A 22,040-nucleotide genomic window follows, 5' to 3' on the forward strand; every position below is an offset into this window, starting at 1 on the left:
TTGGTAGATCCTTCCCAATCTTGTGGTTTTGTTAACTGTGATATTCGTTTTCGGCGTTGATTAAGGCCAGTCTTCCAGGAGCCAGTTTGTAAAATTAGATTGTTGTAGCTGCGTCGATCTTCCATCTGTAGTTATAGTAGGATGAGTGGTTTCATTGTCATGGCTTCTTAACTGATAACCTTGATGCTTTTTTTATTGTCATTCTTGACGGCCAGCGAGCAGACGGTAGTGTAATCTGGTGCTCGAGGAGTTGTTCAAGATCTTCTTTGACGAGTGGTTCGAGTGACGATAACTGTAGCTCTTGAGGCACAGGGCAAAAGGCAACGATGGCGGTTGAGTCAGAACTAAGTAGTTACTCAGCTCGTGGGTTCTTGACTTCTTGGGTTTGTTAGGTCTTCTAGCTCTTCCAGCTCTTTATGATTAAACCTGCTCAATGCAGTGGTCTTCTTCTATGATATTGATGGCGGAACCGTAGGTCTTTATGTTGTATCTTCAGTTGTTGACGGATGGTTGGCCTTCATGTCAGATGCTGTATCGTCTATGACTATTTCTTGGTGTGTCTGAAGTATTGATAATCCAAGCAGAACTTCTCTGCTTTGGTTTCGCAACAACGACGGCCCAATGCCTTGCAGATCACTTGCTTGACATCTGCAGTTATTTCTCTGTCGCTATTTTAGCTCTAGATCATTCTGCAGTCATACAGTTGATAAGTTCTCTGTTACCAAATCATGGTTTTGATATTATTTTGCGTTTGTCCTCAAGTCAAGTTGTTTGTCATTAGTCAGTTCGAAAAAAAATAAACAATTTGGAAGTGTACCTATCTTATCAATATGACTTGAATTGAGATTATTGAGATTCAATTGCAAATGTTAATGTGAAATTTTAAAATGTTACTTTTTAATTTAAATTTGAGAAAAATAAAAATTTGGCATAAATAATTAACATAATTAAAAATATACAAAACAGTAAAATATTTGACCTTGAAATCAACCAACTCGTAAACTTATCAATGCTGTAAGATTAAACCTTAATGCATTACATAAGTCTGGTTAATGAAAATTTCTCACAGTATACTGACAATTAGATCGCATAAAGATAACAAAAGTAACAAAACATTATACTTAACCAACTTAAAATTAAAAAACATAACAATAACAAAAATAACATAATAACAAAAGTAGGTACGTAATGTACAGTGTAAAGGAGTATTTTTAACATTACATTACGAAGGCTAAAGGCTTAAAAGTTAAAAACAACATAATCAAATAAGTATTTAAACAACATCACGAGAGAGAATCACCAATTTAGTGGCCTTTTCGCTGTCCATAATGTTATAATGTTAATTTTAAATTCAATTTGAAACAATTTATAATTTTTAAACATTTATTTACTGAGTATTACATACATTATAGTGCCTAATGCATAAATTTTAAAACACGTAGAAGATTGATAGATTTGTAAAATTATAACAGTATAAAATAGTTAAACTTAAGTTACTTTTAAAAATAGTCATACAATTCCCATTTGAACTCAACGATAGTAATAAGTAGAACTCAACAGTTAGTAGTAACAGTAGTATTTAAATTAACAATACAATTCTCCAAGAAGAAGTACGATAGAAGATATATTGAGTCCTCATTATTATATTGGATTAAGCATTACAACATTGAACAGATGCACACTTGAAATAGGGGAACGTACAGAATGAGGTATCTTACCAAATTTTGAAGATTATAGTCACTTTGCTTTTTCATTTTTGTTATTACCTTCCAATTACAATCCAGTTCAAATCTGCCAATGTTCAATTTAATAACTAGAATACAGTTTCAATCACAATTCTTTTTGTTTCAGTCCAATACATCTCTCTCATAGCCTGAAAGGCTCAGTCGTCTAACTCCTGCGATTAGATTTAATCTGAATTACAACACTCTTCAACAAACTATGCCGTATTCAAATTATTAAGTTTGCAAACATATTTGAAAGAGACCTAGACATGCTAAAGCAGATTTAACCTTATAGGAGCCGCTTTACCAATGATTAAATTTCTTTCATAAATGTTCGAAGTGCACTCCAAGATCATATCTTTAAAACGACAATCAACATCCATCTTTATTTCCATAACAATGAGATGGTATCAACTCTTAAACAAACCATAACGATTCCAAGCTTTAACATACTCGTACATTAAATGATCCGTTTTAAGAACAATGACAAAAGTGGTTCAGTATAAGTTCTGCCCTGACACGGTACTGCTTTACTGGATGGTTAGGACGGACAAACACAAATTCACACGAAAGTATCGCCTCTTTAGCATCCATCAGATTTCCTCAGGTCTTTGCCAAATCAAATCACATTCAGCTAATAAATTCGTTGCTTGATGATATCGCAACAGCTTTGACAAACTCCCTACTCTCCCTTCTCAACCCCTAATGCATTAAAACTCCCTACTGCCCATTTTCGACCCCGTTTTTCTGTTCATCCAATTTCCACAGACCCTCGAGAAGGGAGCTCAACCCTTAACGCATTAAAACTCTCTACTCTCCCTTCTCAACCCCTAATGCATTAAAACTCCCTACTGCCCTTTTCGACCCTGTTTTTCTGTTCATCCAATTTCCACAGACACAGCCAGATCACACCAGCTCATCGGTAACCAGTTCCCAACATACCCTCAATAGAACTCCCTGCTCTCCCATTTCGACCCCGTTTTTCGTTTCATCCAATTGCTACAGACCCAGCAAGTTCCATCTAGTTTATCTGATCACCAGTTGCCCTACGTTGGATGTAGTCAATAAGTCCCGACACACCCCACTAGAACTCCCTACTCTCCCATTTTGAACCCGCTTTTCGTTTCATTTAATTGCCACCGATCCAGCAGATTAACTATATCACCGGTCCGGCCCGGCCCGGTTGATATAGTCAATATGAGATCCGACACACCTACTGCCATGCCCTTCGCATACGCATACGAACGCACTAGGACACCCTACTCTCCCATTTCGACCCTGTTTTTCTGTTCATCCAATTTTCACAGACCCAGCAAGTTCCATCTAGATTATCTGATCACCAGTTGCCCTACGTTGGATATAATCATTAAGTCCCAACACACCCCACTAGAACTCCCTACTCTCACATGTCGGCCCCGTTTTTCGTTTCATTTAATTGCCACCGATCCAGCAGATTAACTATATCACCGGTCCGGCCCGGCCCGGTTGATATAGTCAATATGAGATCCGACAAACCCCACTAGAACTCCCTACTCTCCCATGTCGATCCCGTTTTTCGTTTCATTTAATTGCCACAGATCCAGCAGATTAACTATATCACCGGTCCGGCCCGGTCCGGTTGATATAGTCAATATGAGATCCGACACACCTACTGCCATGCCCTTCGCATACGCATACGAACGCACTAGGACACCCTACTCTCCCATTTCGACCCTGTTTTTCTGTTCATCCAATTTTCACAGACCCAGCAAGTTCCATCTAGATTATCTGATCACCAGTTGCCCTACGTTGGATATAATCAATAAGTCCCAACACACCCACTAGAATTCCCTACTCTCCGATTTCAAGCCTGTTTTTCGTTTCATTTAATTGCCACAGATCCAGCAGATTAACTGTATCACCGGTCCGGCCCGGTCCGGTTGATATAGTCAATATGAGATCCGACACACCTACTGCCATGCCCTTCAACCAACGTGTACAAAGACCAAGTCTCTGTACTCTTTTCTTTACACCCCTCTCGCCCAGTCTACGCCTGATGATGCAATCAAAATACGCTCTTGTTACTTCAAACGCTTCTACCGAACTTCACACAGAAGCACAGCTACTCTACGCCGTTACCCAAACCGATCCAATCAGCACTAGGTGATTTCAAACCTCATATCTTTATACCCTACGCTACACCATGCTCAATCAAGAAATAATCATTGTTGTTAACATTTCTGTCTTAGTTATTTATCCGCGGCTAAGCACGCGTTCACTACTGTTTTAAACCCCTTTCAAAATACAAATTTTCAAACCCCGTTTTCCAAAAGTTCTTTCTTCTCAGAATGTTTAAGTGGAAACATAGCCCTTGAGCCAATTGCGTCTTAGCAATGGCTTTCCACCCATCTTCTCAAAATCAAGAGAAATAAAGTAATTGTAACTCCATAATAATAAAAATATATCCCAAAATCGGCTAGCTCACTAACAATGGACAAGTCACGAGCCTGTCCTACCCCCAACCCCCTTCTAGCCTTTTAGCAAATAAGTCGCTGTGTATAATTAAATGTTTTTGATTTGTTCGCAATCACAGCGGTCCTCATTCTAGCGGTAAGCCTGTCAATACAAGCTATAGCGCTGTCAAAATCAGTAGCTCCAAAGCTGCGTCACAAACAATATGCAGCTCAAAACCCAAACCATTTCAAACCAGTGCTTGTAATAAGCTAGTACGAGATGCAAAGAGATTCAAACATTTTTGTGCTGATAAGTTGGCAACAGAAATGTAACTACCTCTCTGAAGCCGTGCGTTAAGATGAACCCTGACTATCTTCTTACAGCTGCAAAAATCTGCCATGGTGTTGTCCAAACGACAAACAGACAAGCTGTCTGTTTGCATTCCAAAACAATAATTCCTATCCAGTAACACAACTAGCCAAGTCCCTATCAACCGCGATCGAAACAATCACCCAAAGCCTTTCGGCTAACTTTAAGCTTGGCTACTCATTCACTCGTAAGCGTGCGGTTGAAACCCGCACTGGTCCATATCGGAACGCCCATGGCTTTTCATTCGCCCACCATATCAAAGCGTAGATCTTGTCATTGCAACATGTCATTCAATCTAACCCCAAGGGCCAACCTCACTGCTTGCCTTAACCATCTTAGGACATGTTGCACCACGCTCGTCACTATTCCTACGTTACTAACCCCACACACGCTTCGCCGAAGCGTCGCGTCATTTCGTTACCAACTGAGCATCCCAGGTTGTTCAACCATCTTGTCCCAGACAAAACCGATCTTTTTGTTTCACACGTCCCTTCTCCAGACAAGATTTGACGCTTCATTCAATCTCTTTCATAATTTGTACATCATGTGACATTCCGATTAAGTCAAATCCGGTATTTGTTTGACATTGTCATTGACACTGTCTAAATAGGTAAGTCAAGTTTTAGAACAGTTCCAACGGATGATGATGATACAACCGTTTAAACATTTCCAATTGTTTAACTTCAGGGTGTTAACTAACATTCCACTCACACGGGCGACACATTCGCGGCAACTGTCACTGCCTTGATATTTATGATGTTATGGGGCAAGCCAAACTCTAAAGAACCACTTTTGGTACAACAGATGACACCAGCATCAAACATTTCTTTCAATCCAACAACAATTTAGTTTCATATCTAAACGACAGCTTCTTATGTCAGAGCTCCACCACAATCACATCAGATCAACGTAAAAACTGTATTCAATATTTTTTGTCCAAAAGAAAGACATTAGCAAATAGGCAAAATATCGAAATATTTTCACCCTACCTACCAATTTGAAAAATTTTACCCTACTCGTCCGTGAAAACGACGTCCTATCTACCCTTAAATACTCAGTCCATTTTTATAATAGTTTATAATACAAATAAGAAATGTTAAACAATAATAAATATTTGAAAGCCTTCCCCAAGTAAGAAATAATAAAAACAGCTTTTGTTAACCTGCATCCGTTTATACCCACATACGGTTAACATATCTACCATCGCTGATAAGATCTGATATCTAATCTAACGGTTAGCAACTTGCAAGTTGTAAAAATACCAACCGAATCTTGATATATACAATGCAAGATTTGCCCGCCGTTAGTATTATATTTCAAGCTTGGAACTTCACCTGGTAGGTGTCGGGTGATCAAAACTAATTTAATTACCAACGGTAGGGCTGTGTTTGATAATGCCTCGACAAGATATTAAGCTAAACCGTGTGACCCTGCCAGGTGAAAAACTTGTTAAAAAAAGGTTATTAAAATGTCATTGAAAAATTAATTTAACTTTATAACCGTTCACGTGTAAGACGTCTGTCATTCTATCAAAGTTTAGTGATATAAAAAGACAACCGAAATACAGTTACATTAGTTTTATTTTCACGATCGCGTTCCGAATATAGTACGAAATTACAAGGTCAATAGAGATATAGAGATACGACAGGTTTTGGGAATGACGGGGATAGAATAGATAGATAGGTGTGAGACTTTCTATATCGATTATATGGACACCAATTGGACACAGGGACATGGACGCACATCGATTGGAAACAGGGATGGGGTTACATTGCAGGGACACGAGAATACATGGGGATTGTGGGGACACTGAACATTTATACGAGTAGTATTTAAGATACTACAAGGCGTGAGACGTTTAGTTGTCGTTGGGCACCTGAGCGGGTGGCTGCACCACGTGGACCTCGAGTTCGAAGGCCGGCTTCACCTTCCTCTTGGGAATGCGGATGGGGCGGCGCTTCTTGAACTCCTGCTTGCGCACGTTCTGGCCGTTCTCGTTCCCGAAGTAGGTGGGCTGGCCAGGCTTCGCCATCTTGCGCCTCTTCTCGTGGTATCGCATGAGGCCCTCGACCACTTGCATGCTGTTGATGCGGATCATGTACCTAAAAGCACGGATAGCTGTCATGCATATGCACATGAGGTAACAATGAGGGGGGGACTCTATCTCTGGATCCGCTGATGGCGGCTTCGGGATATTTCACCGGTAAAAGGGGCACTACTATTGTCTGCTAAGACTGCTAGGTTTCCAATGGGTATAGTACTTTTGCCTGGAAAAATTATCCCACGCTTGTTGTGTCAATAACTCTATCAAATCAAACCAGTGAAGGTTCGATACCTTGAAGTGTCGAAGTCATTTCTGAAAACACTGGAGTGATGACGCAGCCACGGTTCCTATAGTGTTGCACATACAGTCATTTTCATCATCATTTACACTCGTCCATGATGTAAGTATGCAATATTCATGAAGGGACTCGATGAAAGTCTAATAGTAAATGTGCTTGAACAATGCTGGAAAAAATACAAATACCTACACGTAAACAGACATGAATCTGACTCTGGCGCCTTCAGCGGAATTCGAATCCGCAACAGCAAAGGATGTTAACATATTGATAAACATCCGTAACCTCGGGTGCTGCTCACTCTATCGCCGTGTCCATACCCTTAATCTTCTAAGGCCTGATTTTTCAATAGCCGGATAACTTTTAACTGAAGAATAAATTTGGCATATTGACAGTTTCAGTATGGGAAGTATGTCAAAATGACAAGGTTATTCTTCAGATAAAAGATATCTGACGATTGAAAAATCAGCCCTAAGTATAATAATATAACTCAAAGGTGACTGACTGACTGACATAGTGATCTATCAACGCACAGCCCAAAACACTGGACGGATTGGACTGAAATTTGGCATGCAGGTAGATGTTATGACGTAGGCATCCGCTAAGAAAGGATTTTACGAAACTCCACCCCTAAGGGGGTAAAACGGGATCCACGCGTACGAAGTCGCGGGCGGCCGCGTGTATGAGTATAACTGGTATAACATAGCTCTAACACCTAACCCTGTGTTAGTTCCTATGGCCAACTTCCGGCTCCATCATCATCTCAGCAGCTTCATGACATCATTGCGCATCTAAAATTCACGTGTGTACAAAATTTCAGCTTAATCGGTTGTCAGGAAGTGGGTCTAATTCAGCTTGCTATATTTGACCCAATAAAAGCTTGGATTAAAAGGGTTAAATGAAAAAAATACTTACTGATCGATGTTCTGATCCTTCTGCAGCTGAACCGTGTTCAGGTACTCCATGAACTAGAATAAAAATACTGTTTAATTACAATTCAAATTAGCAGGCTTATGTGGTCCTGAAATGCGAAGGGGAAATCTAAAACAGACTATCAATTTGATGGTAGTTCTCCAACATCATCTATAACATCATCATCATTATCATCACCACCATCACCATCCTCATCATCATCTTTACTGCAGGAGTACGACTCTCTCTAATGTATGTATGTACAAGCGGCAAATGGAGAATTTCGCCTGCCCTCCTCACGCTGGCCCTTTGGTTGGGTATTAGGCACTCCAGCGTCTTTCCATTCTATACATAGCCAGAACGCAAGGGTGTGAAACTAATCGAGTATAGTTTGGATATGACTTTTTTTACTAAGCTCCTCCAAACTATACACGACCAGTACGCATACGCTGCGTACTGCTCGCGTATACTTTGTAGTGACTTAGGTCAATTATCTTCCTCCATAATATACATCGCCAGTACGCATACGGACTAATCATGTATGTATTTTAATAAGTGCGTGATTACAATTTATACGCGAGTAGTTGCATGCTAGTCATTTTGACTTATTGACCTCTCTTTCTATTACATACTAGCTTTCCGCCCGCGGCTTCGCTCGCGTGGAATTTTGTCTGTTACAGAAAAACAATGTCGCGCGAGTATTTGCTCACCGTTTAGACCTACCCTGGACTACGACAAACATTTTAAAACCAAAATCAGCTCAATCGGCCCAGCCGTTCTCGAGTTTTAATCAGACTAACGAACATCAATTCATTTTTATTTATATAGATAGATTAATTCATATCTGCGTGTATACTTTAAACATTGAATCATCTTACGACACGTGTCATTGTTTTGATAAAGGATTTTTTGGTGTTTCTTATTCTGCCATAGAAAAGATATTTGTTTTGGGGCTGATATTTCACCAATTGTAGGTATGGAAATATGTCAAAATGATTTTGTTCTTGAGATAAAAGTTAATAAATAAAATAAATAATAAATAAATATCCTTAGACATTTTACACTGCGCTTCTAGTCCCAAACTAAGCAAAGCTTGTACCTACTATGTAAATACTTTTTTTTGTAAATACATACTTATTATACATAGAAAACACCCAGTCCAATACAAACATACCTATATGTTCATGCACACAAATGTTTGTACTGTGCGGGAATCGAACCCGCTACCACTTCGAACCACTACACCAAACGGCCGACAATACAAACCTAGCATTTAAAGTCTCGCATAATATTGTATTTAATGCGCGTTGAACTTTCTTGTCTCACTCTCTCTCATATTAATGAAATTGTTATTTAATTTGAAATCTACCTAATCAATTTAATTTCAAAAACCACTTACAATAGTTTTAAAAATCTAGATTTATTATAGATTCAGTAAAATAATAATATTTTATGTAATAATATCAAATAAATGTAATTTTAAATATAGTTCCATATTTTACTGAATTTTACTAAATCAATATCAACTAAACACAGTCTAGTCAAGTGTAAGTGGTGTAGTAGAAACTAATCGAGTATAGTTTGGAGATGACTTTTTTTACTAAGCTCCTCCAAACTATACACGATCAGTACGCAAAATTCGTGTATAGTTTGGAGTCACAGATTTACAAACAGGCACTCCGAAATATACACGAGCAGTTTCCTATGGGTGCGTTCTGGCCATGTATAGAACGGAAAGACGCGGCACTCCACAGCTTAAGGTATTTGTAGGTTGCACTGCTCGATGTTAAAAGGTAACATTTCTAAAATGCCTATAAATGAAATCTTCCAATTGCTCGTCACCATTCCCTGGACCGAGCTAAGTAGATGTTGTACTAAGCTGTTGGTATGAAGTACCAATTTGCCTCCCACAATATTCGAACTTGCAACCTCGGTGCACTTACAGCCTGCTGTGGACATAATTATTAACTCTTTCCTAAAAGTGTGAACACGTCCATGACCGCTGTTATGAAGTATCAGTTTGCCTCCCGAACTTGCAACCTCGGAACACTGCAGTGTGCTGCAGTCTTAACTCCTTTCTAAAAGTGTGAACACCTGCATAATAGAGATTACCAGTGGAAATCACCTGTCAAATATAATGGCTGCTTATTAATAGGTATTACTCGCGATTCAAACCCGTCCAGAAATATGGAGTTCTGCGTAGACTGTTGGTGACTGCAACAATTATACATATTAATACTATGCGCGAAGTTGATCGAACACACGCACGGAAGCATGGACAACGCACGGCGAAACGAACTGAACTGTGTGTGCGTGTTTCGATCAACTTCGCGCATAGTGTAACTGCGCCATGTGGAAATATTACGTACCGTCTCTACGTCGTGGGGGGCGACCCTAGACCTGGACCCAATGCGGGCCATTTCTGGGTCCACCTGTAAAGAAAGAGAAAACGTTGTTACAAGTCGAAGAAGAGACTCAGTAGTTTTTCAAATTATGTTCCTAAAGATCCCTTAGATCTCGATTTGTCGACCTCTATCTTTCAAATAATGCGAATACTCGTATACTGTGATTTTTCTATTGCATGCATATAAACTATCGAAACATTTACCTGTATCGACGTTATTGTGCATAATGAGATAAGTAATTAAAACTATAATCAGGAAAACGATGGTTAAAAAGATTGTGATAAAGGACATCAAAGCTATCGATATTATTTCGGCAACCACTGCCATAATCAGGAACTTCAATCTAGCTTGACGCCTCAGAATGTAAGAATGCGCAGTATCCATTATTCTAACGTATGGTAAGTGCTAGGAAAAAGAAATTAATAAATCAACTTGTGCACAATGTAACAATGGTAAATGTATCCAATATTACACCCTATTTTAATCGATGAAATATCGTGTTACAAGTGAGCTTTTAAACTATGAATTTTTGTCCCTTGGTAAGCCCCAACATCAAGATGTTACTGGTATTACAGAAAAGTTTAATGGAAGACGCAGGTGATGGGAGAGAATCAATCAATCCTTTACAGGGCATGCGCGAGTCCCGGCAGAGTGGGCGCCATTTTTACAGTGTTAAGTCAATGTTAAATTTTTATCACAGCAGTACGAGATAAGAAGATTTATTTATTTATTTATTACGGTATACCAACAACATTACATACAAAGTAATTACATGAAAATCTTACATATAGAGGTTTAGTGTGTATGCATGCCAATAACAGGTACACACAGCTTTGGCTAATAATATACTTAGTTTATTTCNAAAAGCTAATTCTACTGGACTAAAGCTACAGTTTATGATTAAAACCAATTATAAGTCGTCTGTAAAACTCATAAAACTCATTTTATTTTTGTAAGTAGGCTTTTACACGTCCCAGTATTAACCCTACCACTGCTTCGGGACAATAAACGGGCCAGTGCTGAGAAGAAGCAGCGCAAGAAACTCAGTCACTATAGTCAGCCTCTTTTTCAAGGGTTTACAGTCTTAAAATTTACATAGTTATAAATATTGATACGAGCTAAAGCCCGGTCCGTGAGCACGTAGAATATTGTCCAATGACCCCTAGCTACCCATCCTTATCGCTCGCGCGTAATTATATTGCTGTCGCGACTGTGCGACTGGCACCCGCAGTGAGTGTGCGAGCGCGACAGCAACATAATTACGCGCGAGCAATAAGGATGGGTAGCTTGGGGTCATTGGACAAAATTCTACGTGCTCACGGACCAGACTTTAGGCAGTTAAACATTCCAAACATTTTTATCTTTTATATGTATAATCATCAACTTAATTATAAATTATATACGATACCTACGATATAATCTTTTAGAAGCAGTACCAATGAAATACGTATGACTTATCACTAGTGTTAGTACGTTACTTAGGTATTCAATGTCTCAATGAGTCACGTACTTACAAACCAGTCGAGTTAACCACAGATATAGATGGAGTTAACTGAGCACCTGGCAGCCGTGACGTCACATCGAGGCTCTGGTACGGACGGGGCTAACGCGGGTAGTACGAGGGCGAGTCGCATTCCAGCGTTCGCACAGTGCCTTAAGGTTCGGCCAAACGAACGCGATCACACGCGATCAGCCGGCGTGCAGCGATGGCGATCAATGCATTAAGGTCTGGTCGCCATCGCTGCACGCCGGCTGATCGCGTGTGATCGCGTTGGTTTGACCGAACCTTTAATGTGTCCTGTTGTCACTCCCCCGCACTTGATTTCAAACAATAAAACCATAGAGAATATGTATCGGCGCAAATAGTAACTCATATGAGACTGCGTGGTTCTAACGTATCTAACAGTGACGTCACGAGATTTCAAATGTCTATACCTTAGGTAGGTATAGAAAAGCACTGGATAATTTGATAAAGAAGAAATAAAGAAACCTTGCATAATATCTAAGAATACGAGTAACAACGAATGTGCAAGGTTTCTTAAAATCGTAAAAATTAACACGGGTCTCAACGCGATATTTTTTTATATGAGTTACAATTATGTACTCAGGGCTTGACGTTTCAGCTGCTATGCTGCAGCCGTGGTCACAAGCAGACTGGCAGCTCGCGGCATCGTCCATTCGGGTGGACTTGAAAATTTTCAACTACCCTCATATTTTATTGTTGTTTGTTACGCGACTGTGCGACGGGCCCCCGCAGTGAGTGTGCGAGCGCGACAGCAACATAATTACACGCGAGCGATAAGGATGGGTAGCTAGGGGTCATTGGACAAAATTCTACGTGCTCACGGACCGGACTTTAGTTACCACGACACACAACAATCACAGTATCCGTATTCGTACTTGACGTCAAAACCCGCGGTACATTTATTAATCACCGGATTCCACACCACTGGTGACAATTTAACGTCGATCCGTGAGTACATACTCGTATGTAACTCATTTAAAAAATGTCGCGTTGTGACCCGTGTTTCTCTATTTTAGTTGAAATGGAACGCGAAAGTTTAAAATCTTATATGAGATGGACGAGTAGTATGCTTTTATTAGATTTTATTTTATTAAATAAAAGCCGTCATTATTATAAGCCATTTTATTGATATTTACCTCAAAGATTAATGCATTTCACTTCATTGTCGTAGTTTTTTTAATATCCGGTATCCGGCCGGATAGTGAGTTACTATCCGGTATCCGGCCGGATAGTAAATTTAGGCCGGATATCCGGCCTACCGGTTAGTTACCGATCATCCGTTTCACCTCTAGTTGAACACACTTGATCCAGTCTTCGTTTGGTTTATTTTTACACTTGTTATTCATTTCATCCACCCAATCCAGACTCGGGAAGCGGTGAAATTTTAAAGGTTGAGGAGTAGTAGGATACTTAAATTCATTCAGATTTGGGATCGGGTTCTTCAATAGCATTGATTCTACTATCTCGTCCAAACTTTTAGGCGGCTCGGGCTTCGTCAAACTCTTCCAGTAGAGCAAGCCTCCACACCAGGCCAAAAAAATGCACACGAACACAACCCGAAGTATACATATACAAGTATCCATGGTTGGGAGCTGACTGACCAGTAGCTCGATCAAAACTATTTATAATGAAGTAACATTATAAAGTAGTGACGTGAATAATAATTGTGATTATCGATGAAAATGAAAAATATATATTTGTTGTTGTTGTTTTAGCCGAAAGACGTCCACTGCTGGACAAAGGCCTCCCCCAAGGATTTCCACAAATATATTTAATATGATATAATTTAAAGCGAAAGGTCATTGACTGACTGACTGAATCACTCACTCACCATGAAATCTCAGATACTACAAGTGTCTAGAGTCTCAAATTTTGCTAGGGGGTTCCTTTTAGGACGTAGGTGCTCACTAAGACGGAATTTTATAAAATTTAACCCCTAAGGGGGTAAAACGGGATCCACGCGAGTTAAGCTCTAGCCGAGAGCTTTCGCGAAAAAATATATTTATTTTTAATTACAATTTTACTTAACTAACTAACCTTATTGAATCTAAGTCTTCGACTGCTGTAAAACCGGGCTCGATGCTCAGGCGCAGGGCTGCTTATCGCCAACAAACGCAAGCTCAGCGTCTAGACGACATCGTCCGATCATTTCGTAGAACCGAGGTACATAGAGCTCGCATAACACCTCCCCGCCGAGATAGAGGTCCATTCTTTAGCTTATCTGCTGAAGATAGACCGAGGAACGGATTCAGTTTGTAGAATTACAGGGCGTTCCGTTTCTGTAGTTACAGCGGCTGCCCTGTTCTGTATGTATTTCCTCCATTTGATGTAGAGAACATATGAAGCTGCTATAATGAAGATTATGTAGAGCGGCGTGGTCCAGTATAGATGCGGCTGAATATCTACGTCTTCTAATTTCAAAGTTTGCTGCTCTCGTTCCAAAAATCCAATAGTATTATGAAGTTGTTTCAAATCCACATTTTCAATTTTCAGTCGCTCAAGGGGGTTCCTGATTTTCACTTCCTCTGAATTGAACGCATAGAGCTTTATAGGTTTTCCGTAAACGGTGTGATGTGAATTTATGAATTTCAGCTTTTCACTGGATGCACTGCAGTTTTCCGGAAGTTGTAGTAAGTATACTCCTTTAATTTTCATGTATTCATCCTGAACACACTGTATGTGAAGCTTAGTAGAGTTTGGACTGACAAATATGTAGTATTCTTCATTTATCTTTTCAAATATTTCCTGCTCTATTTTGACTTGTTCATATTGACATTGCGACGATAGTTTCTGAGATATAATCAGGTCGTACACACAGTTACGATTTTGTTCCGGGCTCTGCAGGAGAGTGTTTTCTTGGCAGTAGTGAAATTTTCCTGTTCTTATGCAGGGTGATTCCAAGTACTGGTACGCATTTTCGTTCATAACCAGGTAGGATTTGTTAGGAATAAGGATAGTATTATTGGATGTGGGGATTGGGAACAATTGATAGTATGTAAATATATCCATATAGAATATCGGTACTTTTATAACAAATATCAACTTATTATCGCTAAAGTAAGAGCCTATGTCTAAAAAGCTACAAAAAATACGAGATTCTTTCAAATCGGTCGTTACCAATTGATCAGGCTTGTAATGTTTAGTAAGTTCTGATACAAAATATGCTACATTTGAGGACGATAGTATGTTACGATAAGCAATATGTTTCGTAGACAGTGATATNTATCCTCTTCATATTCGAGGGGAGCTTCTAAGGTCTCATTACGTTTATTAATAGTATTTATTTGTTTAGAATTTAGACGTTCGTTAATTTTTTCGTACATTGTTGTTGTTATTTTTTTATGTTTATTTATGTAATTTTGTAAACATTGTTTTTCCAAAAGAATGTCAAACGGATCGCGGTTATCTAAATGGCCATTAATAATTTCTATAGGTTTTTTTATCTGTGGCGGAATGTATTGAATTATTATATGCCAATACTGCAAACAGCATCAACTCAGTGATGGTGGACTGTTTGTGGTTTTGTTGTAAAAGTCGAATGTGTTCTAATATAGTCGAATGAAATCTCTCAATAGCTCCATTCGATTGAGGATTATTGACGCTGATAAAATGTAAATTAATTTTGTGTAATGCGGCAAATTCTTTGAGGGGTAGGTTTTTAAATTCTGTCCCTTGGTCAGCGGTGATATTATTTTATTTATTACGGTATACCAACAACATTACATACAAAGTAATTACATGAAAATCTTACATATAGAAGTTTAGTGTGTATGCATGCCAATAACAGGTACACACAGCTTTGGCTAATATACTTAGTTTATTTCAATTAATAAGTAGATAAGAAGTACAGTCAACAGCATATCAGACCACATATATTTGTTGTAGAATTGCTCACATTTTAAGTTCTTAAGGTACCACACTGTTCGGCTTGATATGCTGTCGTCTGCAGAATCAACACAGCGATTATAGCACCACTGCTTATATTTACTTGCGTTGGTTGTGAATACTTAAGGCTACAAAAATAAATGAAAGTACACTTAACAGCTAAGCGAAACCTTACTAAAATGGGTCAGCAGTTTACTTTTGAATTTATTTTGAGAATCATTGAAGATATCAATATCGGGAAGCCTACTGGTCATTTCGTTATATTTCGCACATATTCTTGATAACGGATAATGCAGTCCCAGATTGGTTCTGCAGAAAGGGATGTGCATAATTTTAGAGATTCGATAACGCGGGTATTTATGTGGAACAGAAAGATTAATTTTTGAAAGAAGTTCTTGGCAATATACTTTGTTGATATTTAAAGGTAAGCCATGGTGAGTCATCCAGATCGTGAGTGAGTTAATGACACTTACTCCTGTCATGCTATCCAGGGGGTATGCTTGAGCATATTTTGAGAATGTATCTATAATTGTCAGAAACTTTTGGCCTTTAATTTGGAAAGTATCAACATGTATAATTTCGAATGGTTTTGTAGGGACCGGTGTGAATTGGAGCATTTGTTTATTGGGATGTCTTTCATATTTATTTGTTTGACAAGATGAACAGTTATTTATAATTTCGGTTACTGTTTTAGGAATATTTGGCCAATAGTAATTCCTTTTAAGTTGTTTTTCCGTTTCTACTATGCCTCTGTGATTAGATTTACCTTCGTGATAAGCTTTTGTAATACGATACTGCTCATCTGTGTCAATAACGTCCTGCAATTTGTTTTTACAGAACACAAGATCGTATGCGGAGTTTTTAAAAGTTGTTTGCAATATTTTGGTAAGATCTGGTAAGTAATTAAAATCTGAAAGCCAAACGCCATGCTGGATATCAGGTCGAATGTAATGTTTAAATAAATCAATAATGTTTTTCGATAAATCATTGAGGCCAATTTGAGCAATTATGCGGTTTTTCCCAGGGAAAATCTCTTTAATATCTACTTTGGCTGGTGAGTGTAAAACAAATTGAATAAAAATTTGATTTTNTTTACTTTGTTATTCAATAGTTTGTGGAGAAATAGTAGATCCGCAACAGTACGTCTATCGCGAAGCGAAACCATTTTAAAATGAGCCAGCCTTTCCTCATAGGGTTGGGCATGGGAAATACCATGAGACGTATAAGCTAGGTATCTTGTGAAAGCACGTTGTATACTTTCAACTCTTTGTGATGGTGCACTATAAACAGGGTTCCAGGCTACACTGGCAAATTCAAGGTGACTGCGAATAAAACTATTGTACAAGATTTGTTTACATTTCGGCAGCCTGAAACCCTTTACACTACGCTTCAGAAAGCCGAGCATTTGTGCTGCTTTTTTTACTTTAGAGTCAATATGGGACGAAAACTTGAGACCAGCGCTTAATGTAACTCCCGAGTCACGTATTTCGTCCACTTTTTCAAGAACTATGCCATCTAGATGATATGTAAAGTCATGTGATTTCTTTTTACGTGTAAAACTTATATGATAACATTTCGTTGGATTTAAGGTCATGCCGTTCAAAACACACCAAGACCTAACACCATCCAAGTCAGCCTGTCGTCAGCAAAACGTGACACATTGCTATTTTTTATATGATTACTAATATCATTAATGAAAATTGGTATCCTTCCGTTTGGCCAAATTACTTTTCGCCAAATTTCACTTCGCAAACAACTTATCGCCAAAGTTTCATTTCCCAAATGAACTTTTAGCAACTGTACTTTTCGCAACTAATTCATTTGGTCAAATTATCATTTGGCCAAATTTTACTTGGCAAATGTTTATATAGCAAATGTTTTATGTTGCCAAATATTATATCCCAAATAATTTGTNTTTGTGCTAAGTAGCTCTCGAACCAACTCAGCAGTTGCCCTTCGATACCATTTGATCGGAGTTTTTGTAACAAGATGTTATGGTCGACCTTGTCGAAGGCACTGCTGAAGTCGGTATAAATAGCATCTACTTGCAAGTTTTTGTCTACCTCTCTAGATATAGCGGATACGAATGACACCAAGTTAGAGTCCACAGAGCGCCCATTCCGGAACCCATGCTGAAAGTCAGATAAGCTGTTATTAACGTGATTATATAATATGGGGTAAATTAAGGACTCGAATAATTTGGAAAGACACGATAAAATTGAGATGGGACGATAATTTTTTACATCCGATACGTCCCCCTTTTTATGTACTGGCACTATTCTCGCTTTTTTCCATTCATTAGGAAAGACGCCTGTTTGAAGTGAACAATTAAATATAAGAGTTAAAGGATAAGTGATAGACGGACCAATTCGTTTTATGAAAACCGGTGGAATATTATCAGGACCGGCACCCTTTGATCCGTCCAATTTTTTGATTGCCTTTAGCACATCTGATTCGCAAAGAGTTACCCGAAGAAGGTAGCCGTCATTGGTGGCGACGAAATTACAAGATGGATTATGCACGGCAGGTGTGTATATAGATGAAAAATGGCTCGCAAAAAGATTGCAGATATCACTGCCATTGTCAGCAGTCAGGTTATCCTTTCTTAACTTTGAAGGAAATCCAGATAGGCCTGTTCGTTTGTCTTTGACATATCGCCAGAATAAGTTAGGATTTTTACAAATATTTTCTTCCATAGATTGTGTATATTTTGAAAGACATATATCGTGAAGTTTGTGACATCGGTCTCTAAGTAATTTAAACTCATTATTGTCTCGTGGATTGTGATATCTACGAAACCTTCCGCGGATCTTATCTTTCTCCTTCAAAAGTTTAACAAGCTCTTTTGAGAACCATACAGGATATTTTCTAATATAATGTTTACGCTTAGGTACAAATTTTCCAATTAAGTCATTTAGAATATTGTAAAATGCTGATACCATCTGACCGACATTAAGGCAGTCTTTAAAAATCTCTCTCCAATCATAAGTTCGAAGCGCCTTCANCGCCTTCATAATATCATAGTAATTAGCCTTGTAAAAATTATACCTTTCAGTCCCATTGGGTACGAGTTGATTAACACAATTTTCAGCAAGATTTATACTAACTAATAAACCAGGGTGATGAGCATCCAGCTTACACAATAAATTATCAGGCTCTGACACGGCAGCACATTGCAAATTACTGAGAACCAAATCTAGCATTTTACCCTCCGCGTTTACAATGTTGTTAATCTGATATAAATTATTTAGAGACATAAAATCTATTAAGGAATAACCAAGGCTTCTGTTATAGTTTGACGGTGTTAAGTAAGAACAATTATCCTTAGGGGACCAGTTTATAAAGTTCAGGTTAAAATCTCCTAGCAGTATTATATTATCGACGTGACTAATAGCTAGATCAACATTGTCTAAAAACTTTTGTTGTTTTTCCAGTTTAGGTGGCGGTGGCAAGTAAACTGCGCAAATTGCAATGATTGTATTTAACTTTCCGGTTGATATTTTTAATTTTACCCAAAGGTCTTCAGAGTCAGATTCCCAATTAGGTACACGAGAAGAAACGATATCTTTGGTTACCGCGATCATTACCCCACCGCCATCCAACTTGGAACTACCCGATGAAAAACGATCCCTACGATAAACGGTGTAGCGCGAATCGATAAACTCACTATCACAGACATTTGAGTGCAACCATGTTTCAGTAAACACTATTACTTGGTAGTCATTAAGCAAGATATTTTTTAGTACTTCTGCAGTTTTAGTACGAATTCTGCAGTTTTAGTACGAATACCACGGCAATTCTGATAATAAATAGCGAACGCTAATCAGTCAACGTATCACATCACTTGCTGCTGTAGTGGTCACTGGGCTTCACTTTATTAGAATCAGATTGTCCATATTGCGGATTAATATTGATTCACTGAAATCGGTTTTGCGGACGAATATGCGACTGTTGCGCACCCAGGCAAATTTATAGTTGTTCTCTTTTGCCTTTCTTCGGACAGCAGCGTGCAGTGACTTGTTCAGTGGTGATAAATGTTCCGCTACAAAAACTGATTTGTGGGGCCCGCCATGGCCCAAGTGTTTAGAGTTCAGCTTATCCTCTGGATTTTTCTTGTTGAAAGTAGAAACTGCAGCAAGGACAACATCTCGGTGCTTCGGTGAACGCAACTTAGCAATTACTGCGCGAGGTCTGTCATTTTCGTTGGACATCTTAGCAACGCGAGTCACTTGAATTACCTCTTCAGAAGCTATTGGAGCACCCACGATTTTCACCAATTGGTTAAACGTGTTGTTCAGGTTTTCCGCCTTATTTTCCGGGATACCGTTAATTTCCAAATTGCAGGACCTCATGTTTTGTTCTATTGAGTTCAGTCTGTTGGACAAATCCCGAACAGTAGATTTCAGGTGTTCGTTGTCATTTTGAAGGTCAGTTATGATTTTAGTTTTGGCGTCCAGGTGCAATTTTAAATCTTCATATTGCTTGTTGAAAAACGCCATAGATTCACGAATATCACCAAACTGGGTAAGAATATTGTTTACTTGTTCCGTTACCGTATGATTTATAGTAGATTGCATCTCAGAAAGCTCCTTTTTGAGAATGACACGAAGTTTTTCTTCAGTGATGACGCCTTCACCGGTGGTCTCGAGTTCCATTGAACCGACATTCAAAGCCACTGATGCCTGTACGCGCTTCGCCGATCTCAGGGTCACATTTTCAGACTGCATCCCGTGGCTATCGGCACTGGGTGCCACCGCAATATCACCAAATTCGGGGCGCGGGCGATTGATTGGCGTATTTGTGTTGTCAGTCTTTCGGACCTTACTGCAGCACTCAGGGCATGTCCATTTGCTTTTCCTGTCCTGATCCAAGGCATAGAAGGAGTTATAGCGGTTAACTGATATGCCAGCACATTCTATATCGTATTTTAACTTGCATGCTGAGTACACAAGGAACTCCTTGTTCTGTATCACGTTGTGACAGCCAGCACATTTTCCGTAGTTCTTTGGAGCCATTATATTCCAAGCCAATCGAAAAAAGTTCAAAAAAATCAAATAAAGCGGTGATCGTCTAGTGAGTGAAGTCGCTGTAAAGCGATGCAGCGCTTGACGGCCGGGCGGCGTGGCGGCGTAAGCGCGCGAGCTTGACCGATGCAGCACGAGCGAGGTTTGTGTGTGTGCGTGAGCTGACAATTATGAGAAACTTAATCGTCTAATTACTCACGGTCCTCGGAATAAATTAATAAGTCTTATATATTACTGAAATCCTTGCAATTTACACCTCACAAATAATGTATAATCTATTGTGGAATTAACACTTTAAACCGATAATTTCGAGATTTTTTTACGCTGTGTTTTGATAGTGACGCGACGTTTGACAATTACTATACGATTGAGATATAAGATTGAGATGAAAACGACCATTCATGTTTGACGATCCTATATTCTTAGTAAAGAACTAACACTTTTCTTAGGCTAGGCACGGGCGCCATTACAATTTGCCATCCAGTTTAATCGATGGAGCTGAACGAGCATGCACGGTTGTTTCGAGTAGGGGGTTGTACTGGGTGGTGGGCGGGGGTTGGGGGTTGGGGGTTGGGGGATCAGTCGTTTACAGCGCAGGTGCGGCACACCTGGGCAGATTTATTGATTTTCACCCGGTCCGCCAATTTGAAATCCAACTGGGATACATTATTTTGGACTTTTCACTGAAGAAAGTTTAAAGTAGGTACATTTTTATAGAGCTAAATGGTGGTCAAATACCAATCAAGCAGACTATTATCAAGACAAGAGAGACATAATTAATTTGGTAAAGATTACATACGCCATAATCAATCAGCACCTGCATGAGGCCGGGGACCGACTCTTCCTCCAATTTAACCATTATGTTCAACAACTGTTCACTTGTATTCTTAAGGAGACGACCGAACGTCAAGATGAAAACCGGAGAACTGACGCGCCCCAGCAGAGGCTGCGCAGTTGGANTCAACAACTGTTCACTTGTATTCTTAAGGAGACGACCGAACGTCAAGATGAAAACCGGAGAACTGACGCGCCCCAGCAGAGGCTGCGCAGTTGGACCGGGTGGGGGGTGGGGGGTGAGGGGATGGCTCAGACAATTATTGCGCAGGTCTGTGCCCGGGCGTAGGATTTATTGATTTTGCTATGTGGGCTGAAGACGGTCCGCCATTTTGAGAGCCCGGGCATTAGAATTATTGATTTGGTCTGTACCCAAACCAAAATCGTGGCAGACTTTATTCACAAAGTTATAATATTTTGAGTAAGCAAAAAAATCTATTATGACAAGATAGAAATGAGTAATTTGGTAAAGGTTACATACGCCATAATCAATCAGCACCTGCATGAGGCCGGGGACCGACTCTTCCTCCAATTTAACCATTATGTTCAACAACAGAACTGTTCACTTGTATTCTTAAGGAGACGACCGA

General features: G+C 39.2%; 1 protein-coding gene across 12 annotated transcripts in view; it reads right to left on the reverse strand.

The window, feature by feature from the left end:
- Positions 1–1,852: 1,852 nt before the first annotated feature.
- The window catches only part of LOC114358662 (uncharacterized), a 49,611-nt gene continuing 29,423 nt past the window's right edge, over positions 1,853–22,040 (reverse strand). For 10 of the 12 annotated variants that reach the window (XM_028312684.1, XM_028312685.1, XM_028312682.1 and 7 more), the window contains 3 exons: positions 10,147–10,209; positions 7,781–7,833; positions 1,853–6,628 (listed from right to left, as the gene is read on the reverse strand). In XM_028312684.1, the coding sequence (XP_028168485.1) occupies positions 6,385–6,628; positions 7,781–7,833; positions 10,147–10,197 (348 nt within the window). In that variant the 5' untranslated portion in view covers positions 10,198–10,209 and the 3' untranslated portion in view covers positions 1,853–6,384. Of the gene's footprint in view, positions 6,629–7,780; positions 7,834–10,146; positions 10,210–21,415; positions 21,506–21,931; positions 22,023–22,040 lie in introns of those variants that run through there. The other 2 variants (XM_028312676.1, XM_028312674.1) reach the window with 2 other exon arrangements.

This window comes from Ostrinia furnacalis, unplaced genomic scaffold, assembly GCF_004193835.3.
Source record: "Ostrinia furnacalis isolate ACB-3 unplaced genomic scaffold, ASM419383v2 OfSCF4074, whole genome shotgun sequence".
Classification (NCBI taxonomy): domain Eukaryota; kingdom Metazoa; phylum Arthropoda; class Insecta; order Lepidoptera; family Crambidae; genus Ostrinia; species Ostrinia furnacalis.